Here is a 19,865-nt window from a genome sequence, read left to right on the forward strand (position 1 = left end):
GTTAGTGAAGAAGGAGCAGAGGTAGTCCGGAAAGATCGGAGGTAGTGGAAGTTGATGGCTGTGGATGGATATGACAGATATCACATTCTCTCCCACATTGAAGTTTATCAATAAAGTTATTATATTTGAACATGTATGTTGCATACATATGTACTTAGGAAAAGAACCCAGATACAAGTTATTACAGTACCCAAACGCAATGTAATGCAAAACGAAACACAAAATAAAGAGAAGATGAAGTGGGTGAAAATACAATGTAATCAAAGAAAGCAGACACGCACCTCAACCGCTGAACCGTTTAACACCAGACCCGGCATAAAGGTAGAGCTAGTTATCTTCTATCAAACAAGCCTAAGATCGTCGGAAACGGATGAGTGGTTGTCGAGTACATGTGGTAAGAAGTTGGGGATTCACACATGAGAAGTTTGGTTAGAAGTTGGAAATGACATGGAAAAAAACATACAAAAATCATGGGAAGGGAGGGGGATGTATCAGAGGGTATTGGGGAAGGGTCAGGCAATCGCAGAATGGTGGTGGCTCATGTAAACAAGCACAAGAGGGGGTTAGGTGGTCAGTTTAGCAACAAACACAGTGAACTGCCATACTTATGACTCAACATACAACACAGGGTAGTTTTGGGTGGCAAACCCACCCTCATTCTTTCTTTTTCAAGTAAGGAACATCTGGGGTGGAGTAAAAAACATCGTTTTGTGAATGCAACTGGAAAAAAAAAAAGAAAAAAGAGACACACATCATCATGTTTGTTCATGCAGTCCCCACAGCTCAGTTTGTTTGGGTATTGTAAGTTGTTAATTTGGTGTTGCATGTGAAGAGAGAGTGTGTGAGTTGGAGCAAAGAAAAAACTTCTAAGTTGCAAACCCATTCATTTGAAACTGTACAGCACCTGGATGCAAACGATGGACTCACTCACATGGATGTATCCATGTGTGGTTGTGGTGATTGAGATGATCGAGAGTAGTTGATTGGGCAGATTGGGCAGATTGAGTGATTGAATTGCTCTCAACCACTTCAATTGGCCTCAGGGGTTTCCTGATGAAGCCCCAGAAACCTAGTTGATACATCAGCAAAGTCTGGCCAAAATGTGAATCAGATCTAATTCAATTTTTATTCAGTTTAGGTACCCTGTAGAACTGGTTGGCAGATTCTCAAGGTTTTGGGTGGTAGGGACCTGTCAAAACCCTAGCAACCACAAACTACCTGCATGCAGGATTTGCTGATGTAGCAAAGCTGAGGGACATGCCCATGCTGTCACGAACATTCCTGGGGATAGATCCAATCACTACCCAGGTGGTGCTGTCTGGTGGAGCTTGGTGTTCTGGGTCATCTGATGGTGGGTTGGAGACTGACTGGAGGTGGGTGGACTCCAAGGGTGACAGGGTGTTGAAGGGACTTGGCTTCAGTGACTCGGAATGGAGCGCTGCGCCCATTACGTTCTTTTGTCTGTCAGAGACTGGAATATTGTCAGAGTTGGGCAGACTGTCAGAGTCGGAACACTGTCAGGAGGCGGATAGAAGATGGATTGGGTTCTGTCTGAGTTGAGGTCGGAGGTGATGCAGAGGTCTGTTGGAGCATGTGTGTGGATATGTGGGCGGAAATATGCGGTGTGTCCGGAAGTGCTGTTCAAGGTTAGCAGAGTGGGATTGCAGCCTCAGCAACTCAGGTGGAGCACTGTGCCCTGAGCTTGACGTTTGGGGGAGATCCTGTATTTATGGATTGACACTCACAGCGGACTTCAAACAAGACTTGTGGGCGGAGCAGACCTGTAGGAGGAGCGTGGACTCCGTGAGCACGGACTCAGAGGGGGGAAGCCCCCTTTGCAGAAGGAGAGTAGGTAAGAGAAATCAAAAGAGGGACCAGTCGGTCCAGTGCGGAAATAAGTGGAAATGAGTGGGGACTTGTCAAACTAAACCAAGGACAAGAACCTGGGAAATGGGAGGCAAGGAATGAATAAGGTCAAAGCGGATCAAGTACCAATATTGACAGATTAAATGAATGAATAGGAAAGTGCAATAGCACACAGATCAAATGCCAATATTGGGGTGAACATAATAGGCACTCGGCAGGGAATGAATGTTATGTTTGCTGAGTGACAAAAATGGCCAGAGGACAAAAGCGGAGGTCAGCACGCAGCACCGATACAAGTCCGCAAATAAGTGGGGTCGGTGCAGTGCTGACACAAGTCCGCAAACAGAGGTTGATCTGCCAGCACTGTCACACAAGGACAGCATGAAGGCCAACAGAGGTACAGAGGGGAGTGGGAGTGTTGACCTGACCAGAGGTGTGTCAGGGGATGTGCGTGCTCGTGCAAGATGCTCCAATAACCTAGTTGTGATTAAAGCCGGGGGAAAGGGATGTCCCCATCTTAGGGTCAGCTATATACATGTAGAGTCCGGCAATAAGGAAACCAAATGGATTGCCGATAGAATCACGTGATCATAGAATGTTCCAGAACAATGCTGGAGATGATCCGGGTCACCGGGGCTTAGGTAAGCGGAGTAGACGGGAATTACCGGCATACTTCCCACGCGCATATGCGCAGCCGGCATAGGGTCCAGGGTCATTGCTGATCCCTGACAAGGTGTCAAGGGCAACCAGAAGTGGCCAGAGGGTGTAGAATGCACGGAAGCAGGGCATGGCTGTGACCACATAGCGGGAAGTGATGAGTGTGGTTCAGATGGAGACAAGGCAGGCATGACTGAATGCTGGGAGTGCCAAGGGCTCAGGAACTGGAGGTAAGGTTGGAATACTGGCAGGGTCTAGGTTCTGATTATTGGCCAAGTCTCACACAGTAAGGCAGGGGGCCAGACATGGGGTTGGGGGCTGGTTAGGATGGGTTTCAGGTTGGCGGATTCACCTATCGGCATTGGTTCACCACTGACGGAGCTCTGGGATTTGTTGGTTGTGACATTGTCCCCAATTTGTCAGGGGAGCTGGCAACGGAGGAACCGAGGCTGCCAGCAGAGGGGGGCCAGAAGCCCCCCTCACTACTTAACGATGGAGGTGTTAGTGAGGGTCAATCATTTGTCATGCGATTCATTTGGGTTTTATACCAAGGCACCTTTAGATGTGCCTGTTACTCAGTTCTTGGTTCAGGGTGGAGTAGCAGACGAGTGGAACGCGATAGACGTCCTGGAGAGGGTTTCGATTCAAGGACTTAAGACTTATATTATAACTGGGGGGAACTATTTACTGGAGGGGTATGCACATACATATAACAGAAACAATTGGATCCAAAGGTAAACAAAGGTTACCAAGGGGAAGGAGAAGTAAATAGAAAAGAATCCACAGGACAAATAAGGAATAGGTGAAAAGCCCGAATTATGTCTGAGGTTTGTGGAGTGGGAGGATTAGAAGCCAACTGAATGGTAAGGCCTGGGCCTGTCTAAGAATGAGCAGGGGAACTACAGGGGAAGACATCTGGAAAGGTTTGGAGCCCGAAAGTTGTAGTCCGGAAGATTGGGGTTGTGGAAAATATCAAATGATAAAACAATAAAGAATAACATGACCGGAGGTAAGGTAGGAGTGGGGAGGTACTGGAGGTGAGGAGGTACTGGAAGTAAGGAGGTACTGGAGGTGTGGAGACCAGAAGTAAGAAGGAGGGTGGATAGGCAAGTTGAGGGTTACCAACAACAAGCAGGTCCAACTCCTTTGAACAAGAGGTCCAAGGAGGTGGAGGTCTGGTAGTGGAGGTCTGGAGGTGATGCGGACATAGATGGGAGGCAGAGTGGGAGAGAGTCGAAGGAGGAAGTAGTCCTAGGGTCATTGGCATCGACTGGAGGCAGCAGAGAGAGATTGGGAGGGCTGGTGGAGGTCGTAAGAGTCATATAGGACTAGGGTGGAGGGAGGTGGAAGATCTGGGATATGACACATGCCAGCACATGGTCTTATGTACATGGTAGAGACAGTAACTAGTCAACTAACTAATAACTGGTAGTATTGGATCAAAGAAGATAGAAGGTCATGCAGCATCATAACTGACAGCTGCAGACTGGATCAAACCAGAGATGAAGAAGTGAAAAAGAAGTAGAAGCTAATGGGAATATGGGCCATGTGGTAATGCACTACTTATGCTGCCAACCTGAAGATGTGCCCTGACACAGGAGTGCTGTGCCCAGTATCACATTGGTGCCCTAATTTGCAGACTGAGAAGAAACTCTGGAAGAGGGGGGAAAACTCTAGTTGATATTTTTGCTGAGGTCTACTGTAACTACAAGTTGTGTATATATATAGTTACAGGGGGAGTCCAGGTGGCAGGCCTGTAAGTGGCAAGGGCTGGGTGGAGCAGACCTAACAGGGTTACAGGTTAGCTGACTGAATAATACAGACAACTCAGGTTATGGGGTTTAACGGGTTAGCAAGTTATAACCCAGAAGTGGAATGGAGGGATGGGTCTGAAGGTGGACTTGCAGGGTAGCTACCCAGCAGAGGTGGGGGTGTGTCATATCCTGGGATCCTGACCCCACACTTCCCCACCTCACTACACCTTCCTTGCAACCTCACCATCTCCTACACCATTTCTCTGTATGTTCTCACCCCACTTCCACCCCTACTGTCTCAGCTCCAGTCTGGACCTTGGCACACTCATCCTCAGCCATCTCCACCCTGGATGCTTGGACCCAAGTCAGAACCTTTGGAAGCTCTGGACTGCTCTGACCTCCCAATGGATTCCCAACATTGTTGTTATATACTTTTAAATCCTTCTCCTACCTATTTCATTTATTGGAGTCACCCAATATTTCTTGGATGTGTAACTGTGGCTTCAGAGCTATCTGCATTCCTTGGCAACTCTGCCCTTCACCATCTTGATTAGTCATCTCCCACTTCTAGCATGGCTGACATCTTTTTTTCATTCAGTTGGCTAACTCCCCCTTACCCACTTCTTGTACCCATTTATTCTCTGGCCTTCTACTCTGCCCTCCTTGACCTGACACCTCAGTTCCCTATTAAAGATACCCTTCGGAACCTTTCAGTACCTTTTGGTATCATTTGGACTTTGACTAAAGTCCTCTCCTCTGCTTTATTATATATACCTGTAGATTAGAACCATTGTACATTAGTTCTAAACCTCACCCCCAAACTCCTCTATGAGTGATTTGTGCTCCCCTCTTACAAGATACATCAGCCATCTGAAATTAAGGACTCCTCAGACTCTTGTACTAGCTGGCAGACTTGGGCTTCCTGGAGAAGCTTCAGTCCACTACCTGATCTCCTGGAACCCCCTAGTTGGGCCCTGTCTGCACCTGAATTGGTGTGTTTGACAGGGTACATTTGCAGATGTCAGAGCTGTCTGGAGACCTTCAGAGTTCTGTACTTAGGGAGGGGTAGGTAATATGTTGGAATGGGTGGTGACCATTGGGGGAGTTGGAGGGGATTGCTGAATCCAGAGGCTCCAAGGTTGGAGACGAAGGAGCGGAGGCAATCCAGGGTGGCCAGAGGTGATGGAAGGTGGTGGTGGTGGATGGATATGACAGTATCCCCTTCTTAGGCCTGAACCTATGAAGGCCCAGAATTAGTAATGTGAGGGGAGCTGTAATTACAGAAAAATGAAAATGAAAATGAAAGTGAGAAGTGGAAGGAAAGGAGAGATGGGAGAGGGGTCAGGATTCCTAAGGAACATCAGCTGGATACTGAGAGTGGAATGCCTCAACAAGGTCGGAGGCATGATCGAGTTTGCTGGCCAGGAGCCATTGTGTCTCCTCCTCAGTACCTTCATAACCTAACCACTTTACCAAGTAGAGCAGCTTGTTGTGTCTACATTGGTCGATCTTCAAGTCAAGAATCTCCTCGATCTTGAACTCTATTTTGCCTTCAATTTCTATTGGAGGAGGTGGTGGTTGATGGCAGTTGGGGATGACATTTGGAATGGAGGGTTCAATCTGTGAAACATGGAATACCAGGTGGATGGCTGTGAGTGGTAACCCCACCCCTCAATTCCTATCTTCATTCTATATGTGTCTCATAATAAACATGTATAAACAGTATATATACAATAACGTGGGAATTTGGGAAAAGGAACAGAACTCCTTTTCCTCCCCATCATTGATAATTAAAGCTCCATACAGCTCAACTTTATTGATAACCTGAGGATTGAGGAGAACTGGGGTTGGAACCTACACCAACCCCTTACAATGGCTCACATGTTTTCCAGGAGGCAGAGAGTGAGGGAGTGGGTACCAACATGGGTGATGATCTCAAAAGGGCCGAGGTTTTTCTCAGAGAGCTTTTTGGAGGGTCAGGTGGAGCAGAAGTACTTAGCCTTTACATAGACCGAAGCTGAAGTTCCTACCTCGAAAGCTGGGGTGGGACTCCAACCAAGTATGCTTGTGTGCATACTGATGTCAAGTCTCACTCCAGGTGAACAGTGATGTTCAGATGGTAGCCCTTATTGGCAAAGAATGGAGAGACACCTGTGATGGCATTCAGAGTGTTATTGTATGTGAACTCTGCGAGAGTGTCAGGGCCCGGCCTCGGACTCGGAGGCTCCCTGACCTCAACCCCCATCTAGCCTGTCCTCACACTATGCGGGGCATGAGATGTATAGTAAAAGAAAGGGAATATATACACTTGCCTATGCGGGGCATGAGATGAGAAGAAGGGTAAAGGTCTCATCTCCCCGCATGGTTGCTATATAAAGGAATGGGTCACATGCCCACAACTGTACAGCTCCTAGAGTTGTGTAGTGTGACCCGGAGGGAACATCCAGGTGGCAGTGCCCAGTAAGTGTGGGAACGTTCTGGGCGAGTTGCTCACCCAGAACTGTGGCTGTGACCCATGGGAACATTCTGGGCGAGCTGCTCGCTCAGAAAGTTCCCGCGCTATCCCGTGCGCGCGTGTACACAACACACAAAGGCAACAACAAGGCAACAGTCAAAGAATAAAAGGGGGTAAAGTAGGTGGGGAGTCCAGGGCACCCTAAGGCAGGGTGCTGAACCCTGACAGAGAGGCAGGAGTTCAGACCAATTATCCTGCTGATAATTACTATAGATGTGCAGGTACTGCTCAAGCGTCTGGTTCATCTGTTTGGTTTGTCCATCTCCTTCCAGATGATAACTGGAGGTGAAATGAAGGTGGATGTTGAGGGCTTTACCAAGTGAATGGAAAAAGTGGGAAACAAACTCTGGACCCTTGTCGGAGGTGATGTGGGAAGGAACTCCATGCTTGGAGAACACATGGAGAAGGAACAGTTTGGCCAGTTCCAGAGAGGTGATGGTATTGTGGGTAGGGATGAAGATGCACTGTTTAGACAGGTGGTCCACAATGACCAGGATGGAAGTGAATCTAGAAGAGGAGGGAAGCTGTTCAATGAAATCCATGGAGATGGAGTTCCAAGGGCAATTGGGGATGGGGAGTTGTTTTAGTAAGCCATAAGGCTTGTGACAAGGGACTTTGGCACAGGCACAAGAAGTACAAGCAGACATGTAGTTCTTGACAAAGGTGCAGATAGCCAGGTATATTCACAACAGACTAGCTCTAAGGTCTGGTTTTGACCAAAGTGTCCAGAGAGCTGGTGGTCATGTTTGTCTTGCAATATGTGGAGATGAAGGTTGTTGGAGTCCGGAACATGAATGCAGTTGTCCAGCCTTAACAGGCCTTTGGCATCAATGGACCAGCAGGAATTGGGGAGGTTGGGGGAGGTGAGGTGAGAAGAGATTGTGGTGTCAGAGGAGAGGGATGACAAGATGTCTTGATGGAGGGCCTCTGTGTCAATGAGTATGGCTGCCTGGATTACTGTGGTGGCTAGGAATGTGGCTTGTAGGGATGCAGTGAGCTGCTCTGAAGTGAAGACCAGTTGGGAGTTCTGCAGATTGACGTGAGTGTAGTCCATATCCCCTTCTTTGGGATAGACGTCCCAGTGTCTAGTCAATGCATCTGGTTTTACTCCAAGTCTTCCAGGGCAGAATTGGACAATCATGTGGAACTGGGAGAGGAACTCTGACCAGTTGGCTTGTTGCTGAGTCAAGAGTTTGGTGGTGGAGAAATACTCAAGGTTCTTGTGGTCAGTGACAATGTTGATTGGGGTTCTGGAGCCTTCAAGATAGTGATGCCAAGATTGGAATTGTCAGGATCCAGACCCCAGCTGGGAGTGGCTGGAGGGCGAAGCTGGGTGTGGAAGCTGGAGTACTCTCCCCAGCTGCTAACTCCTCGAAGTCGCTGAGGGGACTAGCCTCAGCCTTCACAGGGAATGAGCTGAGAAGAAGGGTAAGCTTCTCAGCCCCCTGTGAGGCCGACACAAAAGGACCCTAGGAGCTATACAGTTCCCGCTTGCTGCCGACTTTCCATAATGGGTTCGTGCACGTGCGTCATTATGTGAAACAGTGGGGGAAGGATAGGGGGAATGGGGAAATGTGGGGAGAGGGTGGTTAGGGAAGGGGTGAGGGTGTCTGAGGGTGAGTGGGGTCAAGGGCTGTGCCCTGACAGGAATGCATTGTGGATGGTTGTCATATCCATACATACTGTCACGACCCGACATATCCGTCACTTCCCTCTATGCGCCCTAGTGTCACTTGGTCCATCCCTCCCGCTATCATCATCATCCATCCACCCATCCGTCCACCCGTCACCCTCATCCGCACTTCCTCCCTCGCGCACGTACCTACCAACCTAGGTTGCCCGCTTCATTGTTGTCTGCCCCCAGCCGGACGGCTTGCTAGACGGCCGGATGGCCTTTTCTCTTTTGTCCACTTACGGACTATTGTTCTTTCCTTTTGTTCCTTGCTTGCCTTTTGTTGATCAAGTTTGCCGATATTAACTATTTGTTCCTTTCTTCATTCATTAATATCGCGCTTGATCCGCCACTCCTTCCGGGCCGGTCTCATTTAGTTACTGTGTTTATAATGCGTGCAGGTTACACCGGATGTACCTCAGTTCGTATATCGACTTGGATTCCCCCTCTGAACTCTTATCCTCATCGTAAGGCTTCTGTCTGAAATTGGGACACCAACGTAAGAACGAAGCGCAGTGCTCCACCTGAGTCGCTGAAGCTAAAGTCCCGCCCCTCCGACCTTACGAGCCCGGACGACCTCGCGTGCCTCGCGGGTCACCCGGATACGCTTCTGGCACGTTCCTGACACATACCCGATCCTGAACGGACTCCCAGACCCTCATCTTCTTCTCCTCCAGAGTCCTACCCTACCACCGTCCATTCCAATATTCATCTTTGGACCTGACACCACTCCTCCTCTTACCCCTCATGTCACCTCCACCCTTCCGTCCTTCTCCTACCCTACAGTGCCCCAAAAAACTGTTGCAATGTTTTGCACTTTCACTTTACAAGCTTATTGCACCCTGGGAAGGGATCCTAAAATTGCATGAAAATATGAAAATAATGCACTAGTAGCTCATCAATAGCTCCACCAATTCTCTAATAAATGTGTCCATTTTTGGTAAAGTTATTCACTTTCCAAAGGACCCATGTCATTGCAATGGTTTTTTGGTGTGCATTTTGGAGAAAGATTAAATTCTGGCAGACACTTGGTCCTATTCTCTCCCACTCCTCCTGAAACTGATCCCACAGCTCATGAACACCACTTGGAGGTTCTTCATACTCCCCAACCTTCCTCTTTACATGGTTCCATAATTGTTTGATTGGATTAAGGTCTGGGGACTGGGAGGGCCACTCCATGACCCTGATGCCATGGTTATTGAACCAGTTCTGGGCCCTTTTGCTGGTGTGTTTTGGGTTGTTGTCCTGTTGGAAGAGGATGTGGGCTGGGTATTTGTCATAATATGAGAGGGTTTGCTGGAAGTCCTCTTCCAGGATTTGGCAGTAGAGCTCTGCATCCATCTTCCCATCAATCTTGCATGCCATTCCAACTCCATCTGATGTCATACATCCCCAAACCATGACAAAACCACCACCAAACTTTTTTGTTCCTTGTACCAGCCTGTCTGTAAGAGGTTCATCCCCCCATTTCCACACCCATTTCCTCCCATCTGAGCCCAGGTGATTCACCTTAGTCTCACCAGACCACACCACTCTCTTCCAATCCTCCAGAGTCCACTCTTTGTGGCTGATTGTGAAGTCCATTCTCTCCATCTTATGATGTCTGCTGAGCATGGGCTGCTTCTTCTTCACCACTGCTTTCCAACCAGCCTCCTTTAGTTGCAGATGAACAGCCTCAGTTGAGAGGCTGGTGCTGGTGACTTTTTGAAGAATTTGGGTGACTTGTGCAGCATTGTTGGCTTTACCAGAGTTGATAAGATGCATTGCATGACGGATATTGGTGTCTGAGAGCTTAGATGGGCAACCACCACTGGGCTTAGGAGTGTCAGGATGATGTTTAGACCAAAGATGGGTAACAGTGGAATGGTGGACAGCAGTAATTGATGAGCACTGTGGCCGGAATCAATGAGAGAAAGCACTTGTTCAATTTTCAAAGCAGCCAATTGACACATTTTAGAATTGGGGATTACAGCTTAAAATCCATGTGTATTTATGCTTCAGCAATGTTTATTTGTTTACTAGTGTGTATACTAAACAATATCACATGACCTATCAGATGATATTTCCAGTTTTAGTCCATTCTGGCAGCACACCAAAAAACCATTGCAATGACATGGGTCCCTTGTGAATTAAATAGCTTTACCAAAAATGGACATATTGCGTACATAATTGGTAGAGTTATGGACAAGATACTAACACATGTTTCACATATTTATTTAAAATTTTAGAACCCTTTTCCATTGTTTAATAAGCTCTTGAAGTCAAAGGTACAAAACATTGCAATGGTTTTTTGGGCACTGTATCTCCATCCGTTCCGATACTCGCCTTCGGACTGAACATCACCCCTCTCACCACCCTCCTCTTCTTACTCCTCATGACACCTCCACCCTTCCGTCACTCTCCTACCCTACCTCTGTCTGTTCCAATACTCACCTTCGGACCTGACACCATTCCTCTACCATTCCTCTCCCCACTCCTTCCGTCACTCTCCTTCCTCTGACCCTCTTCCGCCAAACCTCTGCCAAGTTACAACCTTCCACTGCTGTCCCATACCCTGTACCTGGACACCACTTGTGCCTTCACTCTGAGATTCTGTCATAGTTCCAACCTCGGACTTTGACTCCACCTTGGCTTAAGTCCATTGTATTTGTCATATCCGTGCATACCCAACCCCGACCCGACTTCCGGACCTCCTCCTTCTCCACCTCCGGAGTCTTACCCTACTGTTGCCCGTTCCGATGCTCACCTTCGGTCCTGGCAACACACCTCCTTCTACCTCCCATGCCACCTCTACTCCTCCTTCCCTCTCCTCCCCTATCTCCGTCCGCTCCGATACTCACCTCGGACCGAACACCACCCCTCTCACCACCCTCCTACTCTACTCCTCCTACTCCTCCACTCTGCCCCCACAAAACCTCCACCCTTCCGTCATCCTCCTACGCTCCATCCACTCCGATACTCACCTTCGGACCTGACAACTCCCCTTTCTGCCACTCCTTCCCTCTCCCCTCTGGTACTCTCCCACTGACCTCCCGCCAAGTTACGACCTTCCACTGCTGTCCCGTACTTCGTACTCAGGCACCGATTGTACCTTTGCTCCGAGCCTCTGTCATAGTCCCTACCTCAAACTTTGACTCCACCTCGGTCTTAGTCCATTGCATTGGTGACCTCATACTACATAAACACCATTGCCAATATTCCTCGGACTTTCAACCCCACCTCTGTAAGCTCCATAAGCTCCGCAACCTCCGAGCTTTGCGGATCACCTTCGGCACTTTCACCGCTTGTAATGTATCTCTTGTGTTTTCCCCTCATCCCTATTTGGACTGCTGCTTCTTCCCATTCTAGCCAGTTAGTCATCATCCCCACTTCTCACCATCCTCCTGCCCCTCTGGGCCTCACCCTCCCTACCTCCTTTCGGACGTATCACAGGTTCTGTCTCATGACCTTCAGTACCACTCCGCTTCTGTCTACCCTTTGTTCCCGTTCGGACGTTGTAGGTGGGATAATCGCCCACACGCAGAGCCGGCTCGGATATTCATTTACACCATTCAAAAATCATCTTCATTCATTCTATAATTCGATACAAACTTGGTACCTAAAAATACTCCTAATTCCTACAAATCCGTCGATGTCAAGATCGTCCCAATCGGTGGAGATTTGGTGGAGTTAAGTGTTGGGGAGGTTGGCCACGGCGCGGGTCACGGGATCTGGTCATGTGCGGGCATGGGAAGTTCAATTTAGGCAAGCGGGAAGTCAGAAAAGCATGCTTCACACATTCCCAAGGCATCAAATAAATTGGGAAAAATGTTCTTTAGCTGCGTAAAGGTTATTCCCAACCACATTTCCAGTTTCAGGTACTAATTTTGTGAAATCATTGATGAATTCTCGATTTTCTTCATATTTTCACATTTCTACCATCATTTTGATATATTGGATGATATTCTTTTATTCCTTTGATGCCCTTTTCAAATATTTCGCTTACGATGGGGTCCAGGAGCCATATGGCGCCAATATTTCCCATCAATCATTTCTAAAAATGTTTATTCTTTATAATCCTGTACATACCGGGATTGAAAAATTAAGTTCTCCCCTCCCTAATTTTCTCTAAGGCGCTAGGACGTGCCAGAGTTAGTGTGAGTGTGTGTGGAATTCCTACAGTAGGAGTAAGGGCAGTTGTCTAGCCCACAAAGAGTGGGTAGTGGATACTGAGCCGGGACCTTGCAGAATTTCCGGAGAATTTCCAGGAGTTTTTGGATCGAGGCCAGTGGAGAAAGGAGTTCTTGTGGAGAGTTTCCCCCACGAGCTTGGTTGGCGCTGAGAGCCGCTAGCTCTCTTGCAACGTCTTCATTCCGATTCGGATCCCCTTTGTTTCCTTGTGCTTTTGCCCCCTCCATTATATATATCGGCGCTTGTACATACTTGTTTTGGCCTCAGTCCGAAATCGACCTGAAATGCCCCCTAGAGACTTCCTGCTCGCCTACTGTGAAATTAAGGACCAAATGGACAAACAGCAATGGCACAGCACTCCGCTTGAGTCGCTGAGGCCAAGGTCCCTCCATGCTAAGTCTCCAATTCCACTCCGGAGTCATCTGAATCCGCCCGTTCTAACAGTATTGGTGACCTCATACTACGTAAACACCATTGCCAACATTCCTCAGACTTTCAACCCTGCCTCCGTAACCTCTGTAAGCTCCACAACCTCTGAGCTCCACGGATCATACTCGGCACTTTTGCCATTTGTAATGTATCTTTCACGCTTTCCCCTCATCCTTATTTGGACTGCTGCTTCTCTCCATTCTAGCCAGTTAGTCATCATCCCCACTTCACCTCATCCTCCTGCCCCTCTGGGCTTCACCCTCCCTATCTCCTTTCGGATGTACCACAGGTTCTGACCTATGACCTTCGGTACCGCTCCGCTCCCATCATCCCTTTGTTCCGATTCGGACCCCCTTTGTTTCCCTTGTGCTCTCATCTCCCTATTATATACAGGCACTTGTACATACTCATTTTGGACCAAATGGACAAACAGCAATGGCACAGCGCTCCACATGAGTCGCTGAGGCCAAGGTCCCTCCTTGCTAAGTCCCGGTTCGCCTCTGGAATCATCTGCCCTTGCCCAGTTCTAACAATGTGAGCAGTTCCTTGTCATGGGTGTCATAGTTGAGTTCTGGCACCAAAAGGGTTCTTGAGTGGAACATGATGGGGCAAATCTCTCTGTCATCACAATGGATGGACAGGATTCTGTCAGGGGATGATCCCTGGGTCCCCATGACCCTGCTTTATGGCCCACAGCCTAACCTGTAAACAGCCCTGTCCAGGGCACAATCCACTGTGCATAAGAAAGTGAGAAGAAGGTTAACTTCTCACTTTCCCACAGTGGCCCCAATATGGTGAAAACTTCCGGGGATACCCAGAAGTCACATGAGGGCAGGACCCAGGGCTGGATCATGTGGCACATGGAGTGTGCAGCATGGGAGGTGCATGCAGGAAGTGTAGCAGGTCCAGATAAGGGTCCGGGTCCAGGCTAGTCAGGGTGTGTGCCCTGACAGATTCCTGAGATTGTGTAGTTGGAGGCATCAGTTTCCACAATGAGTGGGACATTGGGTACCCAATGCATCAGGATGGGGGCTGATGTGAAGGCTTCTTTCAGGGTGTTGAAAGCAGATTGACAATCATCAGAGAAGATCCAAGGGGCTCCTTTGCATGTGAGGCATGTCAAGGGGACCACAATGTCAGAATATTGGTGAATGAAATGCTGATAGAAGTTAGTGAAACCAAGGAAGGATTGTACATCCTTGACTTTATGGGGCTCAGGTGAAAGGTTTTGCTTACTATTTTGGGGATGGTAATGTTCTGTTCCCCTGTTTGCCTCAGGCCTCATCTAAATATAGGCTTGGATGTGCTGCATATTCAATGGGGTAGAGGTAAAGGCTACCAGGCCTTTACAACTAGTCCAAGGTATATATATGTAAATTACATATCTTGGCACAAATAAATACAGAAATAACAGCATCACTGTAATTGGAATTATAGTGAAGTAAGGTTAATCCCTTACATCAGGCCAGTTTTGACCTTCTCAGTGGACATGGTGAGTCCAGAGGGAGAGAGGCAATATCTGAGGTATTCCATAGTGTCTGTATGAAATTCACATTTCTTTGGGTTGGCATATAGGCTGTGTTTGCGGAGTCTCCTAAGGACTTCTCAGACATGCTCCTGATGTGAAGCCATGTCTTCTGAGTAGGTAAGGATATCATCTAGGTAGACTACCACAGAAATGTCCAGGAGGTTGGGGAAGATTGTGTTGACAAATCACTGAAAGCATTCGTGAGACTGAATGGCATGATGAGCCACTCGTAAGAACCATAGCATGCAGAAGGAAGTCTTCCATTCGTCGCCTGCTGCAATACAAACCAGGTGGTAAGCATGCTGGAGGTCAAGTCTGGTATAGACAGTGGCATGGCTAGGTGCATCAAGGAGGTCTGATATGGGGGTTATGTCAGAGACCAGATCGAGATGAAGGATTTGTCTCCGTGGTGGAGGGCTTTGGCCTCAGCGACTCAAGCCAGGAGTGCTGTGCCAAGTTACACGTCCATGCCCTAATTTACTTACTGGCAACGAGAACTAAAGGGGGATCAACTCTTGTCGATTTTATTACTGAAGTGTAACCTATGTACAAGTTAAGTATATATAGTTACAGCAAGGGTGGGCCTGTGAATGGCAGGACTGAGTGGAGCGGAGCTAACAGAGTTAAACATTAGCCAACTGAATATTACCAACAAGTCAGGTTATGGGGTTAGTGGAATGGCAGGCGATAACCCAGAAATGGAAAGGAGGGATAGGCCCGAAGGTGGACTTGCAGGGCAAGCAAGTGAATTGCCCAGCAGAGGCAGGAGTGCACTAGTGGATGTTGGAGCTGTCTGGAAGCCTTTGGGGCTCTGTACTTAGGGAGGCATTGTAGGTGGGCACAGCCAGTACCATGCAAACGAGCTGATTATCGCGATTCTACCACCCACGTCAAGCACCCCACTCCTGAAACACATTTACCATTGTTCCAGATACCCCTTCCATGTTTCCCATATTTCTTCCGATTTTTTTCAAGCCATTCCTGACCACAGACAACCATCAGTTTCCAAATTGGGCAACTGTCACCCGCATATTCTGCCACTTCCTCCATATCTCCATCAATTCTCCACCGATCCGGACGAATTTGGTATCGTTGGAAAGCCCTTGTCAACACGAGTCGAACGATGCTACGAGTGACGCATTTGGTCCAGCGGTTGTTCCGATCGTCATGGTTCTTTATTTCCTTAACAACATCAATATTGCTTTGATATTACTTTTTTCTTACTTGTTCCTTGTGGATCTGTTGCCATCCTAAACCCGTCGGATCATTCAGATTTCCATGTATTTCTTTCATATTTATAGTTACCCTCTTTCCTGTATTTTACAAAAAAAGGACTCCCCCAACAGAGAGGTGCTCCCAATGAACATGAAGTTTTAGCAAGAAGCTTACCAGCGCCCAGAGCGGTGAATACGAAGCCAAAGAGGCTCAAGACATAGTACAGGGGCAGAGTTCCCCATCAGTTTGATTATCAGTGAGATTTACAAGTTTATCATTTTTATCACATCGCACCTGGACCATTTCTCCCCCCCCCCCCTCCTCATCATCCGAACCTCCCTTGAGCACTCCCAACCCTAGGCCCCTCTCTTTCTTGTTAGGGTGGTAGATCCCCTGCCCCCTTACAGCATAGGTAATATATTGAAAAGAGGGGTGGTGACCATCGAGGGAAGTGGAGGTGATTGCAGAATACGGGAGCTCCGAGGTTAGTGAAGAAGGAGCAGAGGTAGTCCGGAAAGATTGGAGGTAGTGGAAGTCAATGGCTGTGGATGGATATGACAGGTTAGTGGGTAGCGATCCTTTTTGGTGATCTTATTCAGCCCTCGAAAGTCAATGCAAAGACAGAGGGATATGTCCTTCTTGCAGACAAAGAGGACTAGTGCCACATGTCAGGGATGCATCTGGGGTAGAGGGGGTCCGGAGGTAGTGTCCAGCAGGGAGGTACTATCAAAAAGTGTAATCCACTTCATGAACCTTCATGGATCCCATGAATTTTCATGAAACATCATAAAGGTTCATGAACCTTTATGCTTATATACAATATTTATATTGAAATCATCAATTTTCAACCCAAAAGGTTGATTTTTTTTGGCAAGCATGAAGAGTCATGAAGCCATGCATCATGAATCTTCATGCAGAGCCATGAATGTCCATGAATGTCCATGCATGGTCATGCATGGTCATGACTCTTCACAGGAATTCATGAGCATGCCCAAAAATTCCCATACCTCCACATGAATGCTCATGACCCTTCATGAATATTCCTGACTCTTCATGGAGAGTCATGACTGAGCAGCACATGGCTTGAGTGTGCAAGGTGCAACCAAATTTCCCCCCTTTTTTCTGTATCTCATTGTGATGCAATAGTCCCAGATTATATGAAGGAATTTGGATGAGCTGGTTCACTATATGTGCACTTATTCTGCTTACTGTGCTCTCAAAAAATACAGAAAATACTTTGGGTTACATGAAACACTTGATTTCTCTCAAATTATTGCCAGTTTGATTGCCAAAATCCATGAAGATTTGGTGTAGATGTCATATCCATCCACAGCCATCACCTTCTGCCACCTCTGGTCCTCCTGGATTGCCTCCACTCCTTTGCCATCAACCTCAGAGCCTCCAGTTTCTGCAATCCCCTCCAACTCCCCTGATGGTCACCACCCCCTCATTTCAATATATTACCTATGCCTCCCTGAGTATGGAACCCTGAAGGTCTCTGGACAGCTCCAATGTCCACAAGTGCACCCCCACTTCCGCTAGGCAACTTAGTTGCCTTCCCTGCAAGTCTACCTTCAGGCTGATCCCTCCTTTCCACTTCTGGGTTATAGCCCATCACCCTGCCAAACCCTGTAACCCCACTCATCCATAATATTCAGTCAGCTTGTCATATCCATACAATCCCAACCTCCGCTCCGGGCTCCTGGAACTCCGAACTCCGACTTCCGGAGCCCTACTTCCCTTCCGTCACTTTCTCCTTGCCGACTCCCAAGAGGCTATCCCACCTCCAGCTCAGACACCACCTTCGGTCCGACTCCGGAACATTCCGGGTCCGACCCCAACCTCGACACCTTCCAGACGAGTACGCAAAACCTATGCTCCCGACTCCGGACCTCCGCTCTGGAATCCCGTTCGCATCTCCGTCTCCGGAACCTCCGGTCTTAGCTCCAACCTTGGACTTTGACCCCACCTCTGCTTATACCCATTGTATTGGTTAGCCCATTCCATTTAATTATGTTTGCCAATATTCCAGAGTTTAACCTCCAAGTTCGGACTTTCCGGACTTACTCCAGACCTTGCAACTATTGCATTGTCCATTTCAATTCCGCTATTCTCCCTCATTCCTATTTGGGCTGCTGCTTCCTTTCTATTCAGTCAGCTGGCCATTCCCCACTCCCAACCTCCTTCCTTCCTCCTTGGGCCTTGGCCCTTCATTCCTCCTTTGGGAAACACCATTGAGTCAAACACTTGACCCTCGGTGTTGTTCCTCTTTCCATCTCCCTTTGTCTCCTTTCGTCCTACCCTTGTTCCTTTTGATTCCGGACCCCTCCTTATATACAATGTACCTAGTAACTTGTAACCTCAGTCCGAAATCGACCTGAATTCCCCCCAAGAGACTTTCCCTCTGCTAGATCCGAAATTAGGGACCCCCAGGACAACCAGCAATGGCACAGCGCTCCGCTTGAGTCGCTGAGGCCGAGGTCCTTCCACGCTAAGTCTCCGATTCCACTCCAGAGTCGTCTGTATCCACCCAGTTCTAACACAGCTAACCTGTAACTCTGTTAGCTCTGCTCTGCCAGCCCCTGCCATTTACAGGCCTGCTTCTAGACTCCCCTTGTAACTATATATATACATAACTTGTAGGTATGTTACACCTCAGTGATAAAATCAACTAGAGTTTTCCCCCTCTTCTAGAGTTCCCTCCAGTCAGTAAATTAGGGCATGGAGGTGTTACTAGGCACAGCGCTCCTGGTGTAAGTCACTGAGGCCAAAGCCCTCTGTTACAGGGACATCATTGCTTGTCCCAGATCTGGTCTCTGACAGTAGATAAGGCCATGCACCCAGGGTGAGCACTTATTGTGACTGTGATTGTGGCTCTATTTGTTAGAAGGTGGCAGATTCAGATGGTTCCAGTAGTGGAATGGAGAATTACATAATACATGAGGACCTTGGCCTCAGCAACTCAGGTGGAGTGCTGTGCCACTACTGTTTTGTCATTAATTTCGGAGCTAACAATGGAAAGTCTCTAGGGGAAATTGGGTGGGGTTTCAAGTCGATTTTCAGACTGAGGCTACAAGTAATTATGTACATTGTATATAAGGAGGGTCAGAGAAAACAAAGGGGGCCAAATTGGGACAAGGAGCCTGAATGGAGACAATCTAAGAAAAACATCAAGGGTTAAGGGTTTGACTCAATGGTGCATCTGAGAGGGGGTAAAGAGGGTGCAGGCCCAGAGGAGCAGGAGGAGGGGTGGGAGGGTGTATGGCTCTGACTGGCTGAATCAAAAGAAGCAGTTGCCCAAATAGGAGTAAGGGAGAAAGGTGAGAGTGAATGGGATAATGCAGTAAACTGCAGGGTCCATGGTGCATCTGTGAGGTCCAGGGGTAACAGAGGCTACAGAGGCAGAGTTGGAAGTCCAAAAGGATATTGGTGATTGAATGAAATGAGGTCACCTATGCAGTGGACTTAAGTGGAGGTGAGGTCAAAGTCTGAGGTCAGGGCTAAGACAGAAATCTTGGAGACAAAGGTACAGCATGGTGTCTGAGGTCAGGGTATGGAGACAGAACAGAAGGTAGTACCTTAGTGGAGAAGTGGGGTGGGAGTTGGGAGATAGAAGGTGATGTCAGGCCAGAGGTAGAGTAGACTCTTGGAGGCTGGGCAGGGCATGGGTGAAGTGGGACTCTGAAGTTGGTGCAGGAGTTGGGTCAGATCAGATATGACACTATTCTTCTTCATGGAAAGTCATGCACATTCATAAGAAGGCATTGGGGTGCTAATGTGTCCTGTCAATTTCCAACTTGAACTGGTTATGGTCATGAAGGTTCATGGAGGTTCATGAAACTTCATGAAGTTTCATGAAAGTTCATGAAGTTTCATGAAAGTTCATGAAGTTTCATGAAAGTTCATGAAAACTTTCATGACTGTGTATGCTCCTGCATGAACCCTCATGAATTTCTGTGCAGCTTCATGAAACTGCATGAATTCATGACCCTTCATGACTTGGGATTACACTTTTTTGCAGTTACTGCCAGCAGGGGGACCCTCCTGGGGTGCAAAGTG

General features: G+C 47.9%; 1 protein-coding gene across 1 annotated transcript; it reads left to right on the forward strand.

Moving 5' to 3' along the window:
- Positions 1-11,471: 11,471 nt before the first annotated feature.
- On the forward strand, positions 11,472-13,068 carry EI90DRAFT_3050069 (uncharacterized protein; the record flags this gene model as incomplete). Its single annotated transcript, XM_039059737.1, has 3 exons — positions 11,472-11,932; positions 12,796-12,878; positions 12,932-13,068. Coding segments are annotated over exons 1-3 (399 nt in total), but the record flags the coding sequence as incomplete, so codon positions are not given.
- Between the last annotated feature and the right edge of the window lie 6,797 nt (positions 13,069-19,865).

The sequence above is a fragment of the Cantharellus anzutake genome, assembly GCF_015039405.1.
Source record: "Cantharellus anzutake strain C23 chromosome Unknown EI90scaffold_15, whole genome shotgun sequence".
NCBI lineage: Eukaryota > Fungi > Basidiomycota > Agaricomycetes > Cantharellales > Hydnaceae > Cantharellus > Cantharellus anzutake.